Source organism: Cyclopterus lumpus, chromosome 1 (genome assembly GCF_009769545.1).
Source record: "Cyclopterus lumpus isolate fCycLum1 chromosome 1, fCycLum1.pri, whole genome shotgun sequence".
Classification (NCBI taxonomy): domain Eukaryota; kingdom Metazoa; phylum Chordata; class Actinopteri; order Perciformes; family Cyclopteridae; genus Cyclopterus; species Cyclopterus lumpus.
This window is the reverse complement of record NC_046966.1, coordinates 12,025,217-12,039,043: the sequence shown is the minus strand read 5'-3', so window position 1 is coordinate 12,039,043 and position 13,827 is coordinate 12,025,217. Positions and strand designations below refer to the sequence as shown.

The 13,827-nt window shown below is 42.9% G+C and overlaps 1 protein-coding gene and 1 non-coding gene across 8 annotated transcripts in view; both read right to left on the bottom strand.

Annotated features, from left to right (window-relative positions):
- The window catches only part of htt (huntingtin), a 33,674-nt gene that overhangs the window by 4,932 nt on the left and 14,915 nt on the right, over positions 1-13,827 (bottom strand). For all 7 annotated transcript variants that reach the window (XR_004610203.1, XM_034546109.1, XM_034546127.1 and 4 more), the window contains exons 30-62: positions 13,596-13,819; positions 13,402-13,480; positions 13,144-13,305; positions 13,002-13,057; positions 12,654-12,802; positions 12,262-12,398; positions 12,047-12,163; positions 11,192-11,314; positions 10,111-10,370; positions 9,719-9,861; positions 9,343-9,571; positions 9,098-9,239; positions 8,815-8,994; positions 8,433-8,609; positions 7,763-7,839; positions 7,194-7,329; positions 6,979-7,101; positions 6,653-6,860; positions 6,211-6,356; positions 5,561-5,738; positions 4,870-4,968; positions 4,534-4,718; positions 4,323-4,449; positions 4,010-4,113; positions 3,578-3,732; positions 3,346-3,485; positions 2,916-3,001; positions 2,694-2,824; positions 2,470-2,602; positions 2,163-2,318; positions 1,067-1,257; positions 655-769; positions 88-301 (exon numbers count right to left, since the gene is read on the bottom strand). Coding sequence is in view for 6 of the 7 variants with exons in the window: in XM_034546109.1 (XP_034402000.1) it covers positions 88-301; positions 655-769; positions 1,067-1,257; positions 2,163-2,318; positions 2,470-2,602; positions 2,694-2,824; positions 2,916-3,001; positions 3,346-3,485; positions 3,578-3,732; positions 4,010-4,113; positions 4,323-4,449; positions 4,534-4,718; positions 4,870-4,968; positions 5,561-5,738; positions 6,211-6,356; positions 6,653-6,860; positions 6,979-7,101; positions 7,194-7,329; positions 7,763-7,839; positions 8,433-8,609; positions 8,815-8,994; positions 9,098-9,239; positions 9,343-9,571; positions 9,719-9,861; positions 10,111-10,370; positions 11,192-11,314; positions 12,047-12,163; positions 12,262-12,398; positions 12,654-12,802; positions 13,002-13,057; positions 13,144-13,305; positions 13,402-13,480; positions 13,596-13,819 (4,882 nt within the window). In the remaining variant the exon portion in view is untranslated. The remainder of the gene's footprint in view (positions 1-87; positions 302-654; positions 770-1,066; positions 1,258-2,162; positions 2,319-2,469; positions 2,603-2,693; positions 2,825-2,915; positions 3,002-3,345; positions 3,486-3,577; positions 3,733-4,009; positions 4,114-4,322; positions 4,450-4,533; positions 4,719-4,869; positions 4,969-5,560; positions 5,739-6,210; positions 6,357-6,652; positions 6,861-6,978; positions 7,102-7,193; positions 7,330-7,762; positions 7,840-8,432; positions 8,610-8,814; positions 8,995-9,097; positions 9,240-9,342; positions 9,572-9,718; positions 9,862-10,110; positions 10,371-11,191; positions 11,315-12,046; positions 12,164-12,261; positions 12,399-12,653; positions 12,803-13,001; positions 13,058-13,143; positions 13,306-13,401; positions 13,481-13,595; positions 13,820-13,827) is intronic.
- On the bottom strand, positions 11,625-11,754 carry LOC117739981. Its single transcript, XR_004610515.1, has one exon.

Below are 13,827 nucleotides of genomic sequence, written 5' to 3'. Positions count from 1 at the left end.
TTAAACAGTACATGCTGGTGATTAAGGCAGAATGCAGGATGCTACATTGTATTTGTGGTGCATCAGTTGTGTTAGAGCCCTTCTTACCGGTGTACATGCACGTGAGCATGAGGCCCAGGGCGGCCATGGCTCTGTGTGGCGACGGCATGTTGACTCTGTCCACGCTGAGTTTGACCAGCGCTTCTCCGTCCACACGTGACAACTGCTCTGACAGCAGGAGGCGCTCCAGACCGCGCAGCACACAATGATAGATGACGGAGGGAGTGGAGTCCTCGCTGGCAGACACCATCACACCACACAACTGGACGACAGCGACAAAAACAGGAGAGAGGTAGACATTTTTACAAAGAGGAAAAAGAAAAGGATGCATAAGTTAACGGGTAAAGAGGAATACAAGCATATAACATAATTAATAATCATCAGTGTCAAATGTGTTAGTTTAATGCACAGACTGATTGTGGCAGAAATCAAATAAAAAGTGGAGTTTGTAAAAAGAAAACACTTTAAAAAATAAATTAAAACTCCATCATTTTGAATTTGATTTCTGTCACAATCAGGCATTAAACTAACACATTTGAAGAATCCCATTATGTATTGGTGCCATACATCACCATGTCAAGTTCATGTTATTTCACACACACAGGGAATGTTTACCTGTATGATTCCAGCCATAAACTCAGCTCCTACATCCAGAGGGTAGTTCTCCATCATGTAGAAGGACACAGCACACATTACCAACACATGCTGCTGGTTATGCAGGTTCACACAGCTGCAGCGCACAGAGAGAGGAGATGTACAGAGTGAGTAAAACAAAATTAAATTAAAATAGAAAAGGCCAGTAATCGGTTAGTTTGAAATGTAATGGGCAGCACATAGTGGCCAAATGCTGCACTGCACTCTAGGTCCTAGTCTCAGATCAAAAGTTTTTTCTGACAAAGGCAAATCGTGACGTATTGTAATCTGCACTCACCCTAAACTGGATTAAAACAAAAAAAATAGATGATATGATGATGAAATGAGGTTAGTGTCTGTTTTTGCATCCGAGAGAATAGAGCACGCTACTCACTGAGCGATAGCCCTGAGGTTGGACAGCAGGTACTCAGAGACGGTGGGGAAAAGCTGTTTTGTTGTGTCATCCAGCAGGTCGCACTCCAACACATACAGCAATCCATGCAGAGCTCCCATTCGGCTGGGCAGGTGGGTGCTGCGCAGGGTCGTCTCCAACAAGCGACAAACAGGCTCCGCTATTGCTTTGTCCTACAAATATACATTTAGATTATTAATACACTCAAGCAATAGTTAACAGGGTTGTCATCCCTCCGCTTTATGTAGGGCCAAACACAACCCCTAGCTGTGCTATAATAACACCATGGCATTAAAGTGAGCTATTGCTTTTATAAAAAAAAGTATGCAATATGAAAGATACATTCTAATTGAAATAGTTTGTTTTCAATAAATTTTAATGATCACAATAAAGTAGGCCCTACTGTGCTGGCTGCACATACCTAGGCAGTTGCTTGCTATGGAACGTACACTAGCAGCTAGCCTATATATCTTGTCTTCACAGGCTGGCATTATATTGAGTTCATTATATGGCTTCTTTATTTACATTATTTTGAATGTTGCCATTTATTGTGCAACCAAGAAAGAAAAAAAAGAAACTGTCCAGCGTCAGCAGGACTAGTACTCGGCATGTCTTTACTCGTTAGGCGGAGGTGTGTTGCTTGGCGTCGAATGGAGAATGTTGCCCCACTTTCTCCAAGTTAGGAGAGGTTTCACTCTTGCAGACAAAATCTCTTGTTTCAAGATCCATATCAGAGTGTTTAAATCGTGATGTTGCGGAGGCAGTGGTTAGTGTATTTCTGCTGCCTTCCTGCTTGATTTAGCAGCTTACCTTATTACTTTGTATAAGTTACTTGTTCCCAGTGAGAAGAATTGATCTTGTAACCCTGACCAATTTTTTTTTTGCACAGTGATACTGAAAGTGCAGAGTAATTAGACGTGATAGCTGGTCTGTGATTATTATGTCAGCGATATGGCCCAATCAGATTGCTGTATTTGAGCTTTCATTTATATAATGTTAGATTAGGGGTTAATTGTAATTGTTTGTGATTGTAACCAATCACACATCCTTACAACATCAACCACACAGTTATACTCACCATTCCCAGTACGGCAGCTGCCTTGCAGATGGCAGGTACCAGGTATTGATTGAGAATCTCATCCTCTGGTGGGTGGAGCTTCTGCAGTTCCATCAGGGTAGAGAACATCATGTCAAACTGGTTCCTCTCCGTGAACAGGTCCGACACCGCCAGCAGCTACAGAGACGGATATGAGTGGGAAGACGGCGAAGAGTGAGAGAGGAGAGCTGACCCCAACTTGGTCATGGCCCATTTCTCATGGATCCCCTCATACATTTTTAGGGCTGAACAAGTAAAATGATAACCAAGCGTGTGCAACGCAGCTCACCGATCGGACCACTTCACTGACGAGTATGGTCGGGGTCTTCCTGTTACTCGGGGAGCTAGGGATCAACCACTGGCTGTACAGCTCCAAGAGAAACTGAGAACATGAATGAATGTCTACACCTGCACGATGCTTCCTGAAAGCACAGATAGACAGCAATAAGTCCCAATGTGCATTCTTGTTTCAGTACATGTGTTGAGACTGAAGAAATGTCTAATTTGACTGACCTAGAGTTGATAGGAGATAGAGGCGGGGAGGTGGGTGCTGGAGTGTCTGCTTCATCTTCTTCATCCTCACCCCATTCCTCTTCTCTCAGTGGGGTGATGTTGTTTCCTAACCACACTGAGTGAATGGAGACCTGGGGAAAGCGAGAGAAAAGAACAACATTTAACACATTGTGCCTCAAGCTTAATTTGATCCACTTTTTGCTCCTGTTATGCATCCCTAACCTGTCCCAGTTTGTAGTCCATGTTGCCCAATTCCCTCTCTGTGTTGATCTGAAGCAGCAGCTTCTCATGGCTGATCAGCGTGCCCGCTGAAACAAAAATTAACGATAAATTGAAGTAGAAGGTGTAATGTAAGATAATATAAGAACTTAATAATCCTGAAGGAAATGTTTGTGCCATTAAATGATCAAAGATTACAACGGAAGAAAATCAATAGAGTAAAAATATAAACGATAGCGTATTAAGTATTAAGAGTATAAGAAGTAATAATGACACCAGTGCAAAATAAAATAGAAATCCGAGTAGGGTAAATAGTTATTAAAAAGAGAAGAAAAAAAAGATAACAAAAGAAAATTACAACATAAAATCAGAAACAAGAGTAAGTGCAGTCGCTGTGGGTAGATTTAGAGACTGAATGAATGTTATGCGTTACCAGGTGAGGCTGCCGATAGAGAGGGCACAGGGTCCCAGGCGTGGTACGGGTGGTGTGTATGAACATTGTCTCTCTTAGACACAAGAGCCTGAATCTCTCTCTCCACCTCGCCCCTGATTACTGCAAGTTTCCTTCCGAACCTGGGAACACACACACAAAAATTGAAATATCACTGCATGCATATTCTGGATACTTTAAAAGAATAAATGAAAACAAACAGATGCATAGCTACCGTGTTTCCAGCGCTTTCAGGCTCTTGTTGCGAGGCTGCTGTTCCAGACAGCTGACTGCAGGGTTGCCAGCAGTGGGCAGGGTCATGGCACTCAGCACCAGGCTGGTGATGGCCTGCACCGCTAACACATTCAACTGGGTACGCTCCAAGTCCTCCTAGAGGCAAAAGGAGAAACAAAACAATGAGTTAGATAGGAAAGACAAACAGAAGGAACTGAGGGTTTCAGAATAGTTTCCCACTATATATTAAAATGTGACTGAGGCGTCATGTTTCTCCGATGCTCACTCGGAATTTACACAAATGCTGGCACGTTTCTCATTAAAGTAAGAACTTGTATGAGTGCTTATACAAGACTGAAGAGTTCAGTAGTCGTATCAACCTCACAAACCAGCAGTACTGTGAAGGATCTGAACAATATTCTTGCGTGTGTACCTCCTGCTGAGTCTCCTCCTCCTGGTCCATAGTGATGGGTTGGGTGACCAGCACCCCGAGCAGTGTCGCCCAGGTCTCCTCAAACTGAGTCCTGCTGCTCCAACCTAAACATAAAGCAACCAAATAATTTACATTACATAAAATACAGTAATGCATCAGTCATTACTCAGACCAAAATCTGATGTACTTGTGGCAATCGGATACTGCACATCCGGAGTGACGTTATCAATACTAGGCAATTTCCCTGTGATGAGATAAACCATGAGACAATAAAGGAGAAGCCCATCATATGACTGTTTGTGTGTTTCTGTACCCAGTGTGTTGATGCGGTAGAGGAACTCTCTGAAGACATCCTTTTCCTGCAAGAAGTCCACAGGGATCTCAGGGAGTGTTGTGCCGTACTCTCCTCCTGGCTGAGGGGACCAGCCCAGTTTCCAAACCTATACACACACACACACACTTTTAATAGACCATTATATTCATGTATACAAACTAAAAAGGTATTATATTTTTCACACACTGACCAGTGGAGGTACTCGGGTGTAGCTGTTGACCAGAGGCAGTCGGGACAGACTAATGACAATGTTGCGCAAGGTTGGTGTGAGGAAAGGGGGGAACGCATTGTTTCTATGGTGACCCAGTGCGAGGATGCTCTGCAGGCCTTCCACCAGCTCCGCCATAATCTCACACGCTTGCCACTCGCACATGTCTGTAACATACAGGTGAAAGCTCTGGGGCATATTTGATGGCACAAATGATGCCACTAGACATCAAAACAGCCTTGCAAAGAAAAGTCCTGAAATACTAAATAATAACATAAAACAAACCAGCAGTTTTTCAGAAAAAAAAAAAGTGCTCACGGTCAGCGTGCGCAGAGTCAACTTCATCTCCATCATCTCTCTCTGACTTCGTCTTTTTCTTCTCTGGATACAGAAGCTGGTCACCAGGACTCACAGCAACTGGGAGGCCAAGAAAAAAGCAATGAAATGACAGACATTTTTATCATCTTCAGGGACAGTTCAGCCAGAGATCAAAAATACTTATTTTTCCTCTTAACTGTGGTATTATTTATCAATCTAGATTGTTTTGGTGTAAGTCGTCGAGTTTTGGAGAAGGCTGTGAACATTTCTGCTTTTTCTTGAAGGTAATGGACAATATAATATTCGGCTTTCGTTGCCCAAAGTGCCAAATAAAAACATTCAAATAAAAAACAGCAATGTCTCTTCTACTAGAGAAGACTCAAGATCCACAGACCTTGTTGTGAAAAGTTTTAATCGAGGAACAATTTTCTTTCTACAAACTGCCGTGCAGACTTATTATCTTGAGTATGAGTCATGATTTCTGCCAAGAGACATGTTGATTTTGCTTAAATCACCACAAGCCACGTTTTATCTCGTGCCATCATATTAGTGAGAAGGCAGACATCGCTCCAAAACAATCTGGATTGATGAGCAGCACTACATGCAAGAGAAAAAAAAAAGAACTTTCGATTTTTAACTTTAATACTAAAATGATAGAGGCTGCACAAGCATGTCCCGGCGGCCTCCTCACCCGCAACAATGATGAGGTGTAGGCAGTAGACGAGGGAGCAGGTGTGTGTGGTGTACTCTGGGGTAGAGAGCTTGTTCCAGACGCAGGGCTGCTGCAGGGCCAGACACAGACAGGACAGAGCCCACTGCAGGTCCACACTCAGAGGCAACTTGTCCTGGAGGAGACGCCACGCTACGACCTGGATGAGGAGAGAGAAATACAAGATGAAGTGATCACATCCAACATCAGAATATCACTTGGAGGATGAAGATGAAACTATGGGGTCTTAATTTATTAGATCCATTATTACACCACTTTTACCACTATTCTATGATGGAGAAAGAAGCCTGCAAAACTTACCAAACTGGGGAAATTAAGGTTTCTCTCAACTTATTTGATTAAATATGAATCTATAAGCAAGAACGTCAAACAAGTAACTAAACAAAATCACATATTTAAAGTCGATTACATTTTTTTTAAAATAAGTTGTTTTAGCCCTTTTAGGTCACATCTACGGTCATATTTTGACCAATATATGCAAAGAAATCAAGTCCATTATAGTAAAATAATGCTGTTCAATAAAATTCGAAGGATTTGATTTATATCGGTCTTGTAACTGTACACTGCTCAAATATTCTGTTTCGGTGGGACTTCAATATGTAGTCTTTTACCTCGGCAGCAGTGCAGGTGAAAGTAGTGATGAGGTGTTCCTTGTCAGAGGAGATGTGTAGTGAGGAGGGCAGCTGGCTCACATTCAGCAGGTACTGGGACAGAGCTCTACAGAGCGACAACACCCGGGGGTAGAAACCTGGCTCATCTGAAAGACAGACAGCAAAGACTTAAATATAAACAATATTTAAAACTGTAGTTGTAGAGGGAGAACATTTCTTACATTTCTTCTCCTCAGATTTAGGTTTCGAACAAGCATTCTCCTGTTTCTTATACACTGACTGGTTCAAAGAAGAAATTAATGCTCAATAAAGTCACTTCAAGTTCCCGTTGTACAAGAGCTAACAATTTAAGAGAAATTACTCAATCTGACAGTATACAAAATGATATACTTCTAACTTGTGTATTTTTATACACCCATCCCTCCTTCCCTCCCACTCTCACCATACACAGCAGCTAGTTGGTTCCAGTATGGCTGTGACTGGGCGGGCGGCAGGAAGGACTGGTGGGGGACCGGAAGTGACCCGGTGACCCCTGCAAGCCGTTCTAGTGTCACTTGTAGAGCTGTCTCCAACAAGAGCGACCCCTGACCTCGTGCTAACCGCTGCATCCCCATACTGAGACATGGACACAGTAGACTTAGGTTGAACTCCTGGGGGTGGGGGGAGACAAAAGTCAGGTTCAGATTAAACATATTCCAATTTGAATTAATCAATATGGTCAAGAATATTTATCTCAAGGTCTGATCTGGGCACTGCAGTCTTTGTCACCTTGCAGCTCATGATGTCAAAGAGGTCAGTGGGCGGTAGTTTAGTGAGGAGTTCTGTCGTCTCCAACAAGGAAACATCTCCACGAAGACAACACTGAGACTTCACCAGAGCCACGTACCACTCCTGAAAACAAAGTACAGAAAATATGTATTCCTCCTGATCTGACTTTCTTTACTTCGCAGGATCCATAGACACAGTAAAAAACAATTACTCACCTTATCTGCAGAGACCAGCTCAGGGGCAGGTGGTGGATCCCCATCCAAGGGGTGTGTAGTCACAGGAGCTGTGGGGCTGCTGGTGCCAGCAACAGTGGCTCTGAACCTGTCCAGCAGGGAGTAAAACCTCTGATGCCTGCATCAAAAGAGATGTACAGAGGTTATTGTCGTATCAAATTTCATATAAATCTGTTCTAAGTTGCATAACTTCCAAATCCTGCAGATATTTGGCACCCTGAATAGCCCACTGAAATGTTAAATTACTTTGGTCCGACACACCACATGGTACATTGATAGCGGTTTATACATGCATTATTTGTGGAATATAAGCAACAAAAAACGCCTCAAAGTTATATGTACTTGGCTGTACGTACTCATGGGCAATGCAATGTTTAAATCAGTTTGACTTGTGCATCTTCTTTTTTTGCTTAGTTAACTGGTGTGTTTATCATTATTATCATATGGATGTTTGTTCTACTTTTTACAAGATACTAATAACTGTAAAATGAGCAACATAGTGCAAAAGTTACAAACTCCCTCAAATTGGCTGCAATACAGAAGAGCTTTACCTCTGAGCGAGGCCACTGGTCTGGAGGTATTCCTGGATCCTGTCCAGTTCCTCCACAGGCACCTGAGCTATACTGTTCTACAGGATGGAAGGACACAACACATGATCAACTTACTAGAAAGCTGACTGACAGCAAACATCTAATAGTTTTCATGTTGGCTCCATGGCAAGAAATTAACCTTGTTTTATGGGTCTATGTATTGAATAATTCTATTCAATACATAGATTTTATTTCCCATGTGTGAGGGGAATCTGCTTGTAGTGAAACAAACAAGCTCACAGACAGACTGGACACTGTGATCAATAAATATAGTATACAAAATATGGTTATGTTCAAAACACATATACAGTGAGATATGTTTCATTTAAAACAGTCTACGAAGAATACATTTAACGCAACCAAAATAGACTTGAAGCTAAACCAATGTAGGGGGTTTCTTTCAGACAAGCATCTTATAGCTTCAATGTGTATTTATAAATTTAAGAAAATGAAAGCATATATATGTTTCATGAGGTGTGTGAGTGGTAGACGTCTGAAACGCTTTTAAAAATGCTTTCAGTGGGGATTGTCCGTTATGGACTCATGATGATAAAATAGAATTGATCAAATCTTTTGTTTACAAGCAAACTAGCTTGTGAAAAGAAAATGCAAACTAATCCATAAGCTGTACCTGTAGTGTCTCAGCCAGCAGCATCTCCACTCTGCGACACGCCAGTGTGTCCACCATGCGAGCCAGAACCCTGAAGGGTGTACTGAGCAGCTTGTCCACATACAGTATCAGCAGGGAGCCCGACTGACTCAGGTGGATGCCTTCCAAACACTGCAGAGTCTTCTTCAACATGGTAGGCTGCAAAAGGAGGAGAATAGTCAGTTAAGAAGGCAGAAAAAGGATGACAGGAGAGCACTTGGCGACCAAATCACGAGGTGAAAGATAGATAAATAGAAGAAGATCATTTTCAGTAGTGAGACGTACTGGGCAACTTTAACAGAGTAGGGAAAGAGTAGTTAAAAGGGATGATGGAAAGGGGGGAGCTAAATGGGTGTCATCTCACAGTGCTGAGGTTGTCACAGCGGGACTGGATGGCCTGGATGAAGAGGCCACTGGCAGCTGAGTTGCGGTGCACAGCGCTGATGAAATCCTGCACTGGAGGCTCATGGGAAAGACTGATGAGGTCACGCACGTGGTTGACAATCAGCCAGGTCAGATGCTCCGAGTCATGGAGGTTCTGACACTATTTTTTCCGTGAGAAAAATCAAAATTACATTACAGGGGTTCATTTTTGTGACTGATTCCAACGGTGATAAACTATTGTGAAACACTCGTAAGACTCTCACCACATAGTCACAGAAGAGGATGAGGGCTCCCCTGCGTACGATCTCTCGGTTGACCATAGCTAACCGCATCTCGGGCTTTTCCTCCTCTCCTTCCCCTGAGGAGTGAGGGCTCAGCAGCTTTGTGCTCGAGAGGCTGTGTCCCCTGAGAGAGACGGATGGAGTTATGGAATTATGTTTGTTTGTGATACGATACACCCTGTAGTGGAACTAAACACTGATGAGGCACTCACACCATCTGTTCTTACCTGGGTGTCTGGTGCACCTCAGCCCACCAGGAGTAATTGGTGTAGTCGATGATGAGGAGGACCTGGCACCAAAGCAGCACAAGAGAGGGGTGGGTGGTGATCAGGCACTGCACCATGCTGTTCAGCCCCTCTAAGGGGTAAAACAGAGCGGCCTCTGTGCCGGTTTGTCCACCTCCACCCTCACCCTTTAGGAGACGGCTCGCTGCAGCTGTGATCCTGCGAAACATTCCTGAAAGCAAAAGGAAAACAAAAAAATGGGTCAAGTAAAGACCAGTATTAAATAAAAATCATGCAATCGATTTGGTGAAATGTAATGAATTTCAATCTAAAGCTTAATATCTATGGTTTTAAAATATTGAAATTATGTAAAGCTCACCACTTTTGAAGACATGTATGAGACACATGAGCAGTGTGCCCAGCTGCTGGCAGTAGAAGGTGTGTTGCTGCTCTGTAATGTCCACTTTAACCTGTCTGGAGGAAATGTCATCCAGCAACACTCCTACCAGCTGGAGAAGGAACCTGGAAAGAAGGGAATAGGGGACATAGGTTTATATTGTTATTGCTTTTATTGTTTCTGTTTTTACCATGTAAAAGTGCCTTTGAGTACCTTTTAAAGCGCTATACAAATAAAATGTATTATTATTAATAAATAATATCGGTGAAGTGAGAAGGAAAACATAAGAGACGCATGAAAGCAACAGTATGGGAAAGGGTAAAAACATCCCTTAATCCTTAAGTCGGTAACACCCTAAAACTACAGGCACTCACCTGGCAAAGGTTTCCTCAGGTGGGGCCTTTTGTGCCTCACCAATAGGTTCCTGGTTGACGAGCGTGTCAGCAGTGGGCGGGTCACTTGGGGAGAGGTTCTGCTGATGCAGGCGACGGATTGTGTGGCAGGAGAGGAGATGCGGGGTGAGCGAGAGTTCGTGGACCCGTGACAGGACAATGTCCTCAGTGGACTGAGAGACGAGTACCCTGAGCACCGCCATGATACCGGACACCCACAGCTGGACTGTAGCTACCGACGCCTGAAGGAGCAGAGGTTTGAGGTTAAGTCCAAAATATATATTTTCCAATCACTTACCAAAAAGAAGACACGGTATGTTAAAGGGACATTTTGGATGATTTGAAATGGGGTTGTATGAGGTAATTATCCGTAGTAATATCTACAGTAGATGGCGGTCAGCTCGCCTCCAGGCTAGAGAGACAGACAGGAGAACCAGAAAAAGAGCAAGATAATGTACTGCTGTGGACGGGAGCAGCAGCTAAACATATTTATACCACCTTAAAAAGGAAAAACCCACCTAAAAATATAACTTTCAGTTCAAGTGTACGCTGTCTTTGTAATATTTCCACTGCTTTACATTGCCGTCAGACAGGCTTTTCCAGGGAACTGAAGCAGCTAAAAAATTAATCGACGCGCTCTACAAATCCACAAAACTCCTTTGACAAAAAGTAATTTTACCTGTCTGAAAACGTAATGCTGGTCTACCGTCTGTTAGTTTGTGATATTGCGCGACTTAGGTGTTTTTAAAGAGTTAGTTTGGATTAATCTAAATCATACAATAAACACAAACAAATTAAGCAATTGCGGCAGCGTCAGACAAGCAACTTCCGTGTTCTGCAATGTGAAATGACTATTTTTGACAAAATTCCAGAGAGCATAGAGGCCTATACTGTACATTACTTTGCTTCCGTCCCAATACTCCTCTTTCTACTGACTGAGGATAAGTACCTCATACAACCCGACTACAAAGCATCTCAACTATCCCTTGAGGTAAATCAGACAGATAGTCTAAAGTCTATCCAGGTTTTAATGCATGTTCCGATATCAGATGAGGAGTCTCACCATGGTTACCGGGGTGGTGAACATACTCTTGAGCAGCATGTCTACAGGTCTGAGAGAGGAGGGCGCTACAGTCTCAAACAGAGTATTCAACACCCCTAATGCCTCCGGAGAGTCCAGGTGCATCTGTGAGCACACAAGACAGCAATAAATTAAACATTACTTGAGACACATGGGTCCATATAAAAAAAAAAACAACGTTATAAATACAACACAAGGACACCATCACAAAGGTAAAATCATTGCAGTTTACAAGTCCATAGTGGTTAAAAGACAGAGACATTTGTTCCAATGTCCTTTTCTTTGCACTTGAACATAGTAATAAATGAATTAAAATGACTATATTGCAAGAAGTTATGTTTTGGGAATGTGTTGCGTCTTGAAAGGCTAAGGCTAGATGACAACCAGCTAGTATATAACGGAGTGTGTTTATAAAGATGTATGGTACCATCGCACAGGGAAACCCAAGCCTTTACAGGCCCTGTCGGCAGGAACCAGTCTCACTCTGTGTGGAGTCGCACCGGTTGCAGCACACTGCTCAGTGTTGTAACCATAAAGACTGCCACACACACACACACACACACACACACCAAACATAAAAACACTAAATGAGCATCTTGTGTTGGCTCTGTTAAGGCCAGAATTATTTTTTTATTTATTTAATCAATTGAAATGTGTACATAAAATTCCTCAACACAGCATGAAAAGGGAGGAACATTATGACTTGCATACATTTTTGATGATCACACCATTTAATGTCATATATGTTGGAGTCTCACTGTCAAATAATGCGTTAGTGCACGCTAACATGTTTGTCTTACAGTACAACTAGCTTGATTTGAAAGAGCATTTTCCTACCTGCTGCTTAGAAATCAAAGGAAGTATGACGTCGGCAATCTGTCTGGACAATCTCTTCCACTTGTCCTCATTCTCTTTATGACACTGCTGCAGAACAAGGATGAACATCTCCAACACCTACATGTCAAAGCAAATGTCAGGCAGAGAAAACATTTGCTGGAATGCTCTCGTGACATTAGCATGCCGTGTCTGTTTGGATCCATTTGGGACCGTACCTGATGGTATTGCACAAGTCTAAGCAGCATGGAGACCACCACTTCTTTCTGTGTGTCCAGCTCTTTGCCTGCATCTGCTTTGTTTGAGCCCCTCAACACAAACAGATCGTGGACTATTGGCTGCAAGGCTGGGATGGCTGTGGAGGAAGGAGGAAAATAAAATAAAATAACTTCCGACTCTATATCCATGTCTGTTTTTAAGATTCTGTTCATGGTGATAAGAAAAACAAACATGTCGGTTATGTAGCTCCAGTGAGGATGTGCTTTTGAGATTATGCGTTTGTTTAAAGTAATGTTGAGGAATTTAAAAAAGGAGTGCATTTCAGGGAAGTGTGTTTACAAGTAGAATAAATGGTTATGCATGTTGTGTGTATTGCTTGAGTTCCTCTTACCGTGTGTGACAGCTTTCCTGCCACTCGCCATGATGCCGTCACACAGCTGGATGATTTTGGGGATGCTGATTATCTGCTTGGAGTGGTAACGCTCATAAGACAGCAGCACCAGGAAAAAAAAGATGTTGGGAATGATGGCCTCCGAGTCTCTGTGCAAGGACAGGTATTATTTAGGTCAAAGGACAGCAATGGAATATTTGAGCTAATTTACAGTTAAGTGAAAGCCTGATTTAACCACTTATGTAACACATAGAAGAAAAAGATACTACAGAAAAGCCTGAGGCACACATGGGTTCTGAAAATGCCACATTGCATTACCCTTGTATTTGAGTCATAAAGAAAACTCACCTGAACTGTCCTACTTCAATGTACTCAAACTGCTTCAGGACAAAACCTATGAACACCTGAAACAGAAAGAAATATTACAGAGTGAGCTGAAGTGAAGATGAACTAATGCAAAAGCATATGTGTGCATTTTTTGTTTTGTTACCTGATCCGAGTCAAGCAGGCAGTAGTTGACCCTAAGCTGCACAAGTTGGGCGAGCAGGTCTAGTACTTGCCTCTGCAGGGCCACAGAGGTGCTGGTAGTGTACTGCTTCAAAGCTTTGATCACCAGTGGTTCAAAAAGCCGAATGTGGTTGTGGATGGCATTCTAAAAAAGCAAAGATGAGGCCAGAGCTTTCAGAACAGCAGCACCTCACTTTTAGATGTTCACAATCTTAACTAAAAAAAGAGCAGAACAGTTTACCTTGTCTCCTCTGTTGCGTGTTGCATTTGCAATATTGTACCTCAGCTGGTTCGAAGCTTTTTGCGTCACATCAAACCATCTAGAGGAGGAACAAGAAGGCAGTTTCTGTAATGTTTGAACTGCATGTCTGTGTATTTGTCTGGAAGTATGTTTTTCATGCTCATGTGTCTAATCGGTGTGGTGCTACAACTCACCCAGAGGTGTCCTGCTCCTCTTCAGCCTGCACCATGTTACGAAGACTAGCATCAGCAAGAGCCTGAGTGAAGTGAGTGTACGGCGCCATGAAGCAGTAATGGTAGAGGCCTGGTCGCAGGTTGGAGGAGCCGAGACGGAGAGCCTTACCCTGGGAGCGGCTGGGTCCACTCAAGATGCCTTCGCACTGGGAGGCCAGGTTGGTACCAAAAAGGGTCTTCAACAGCTACAGAC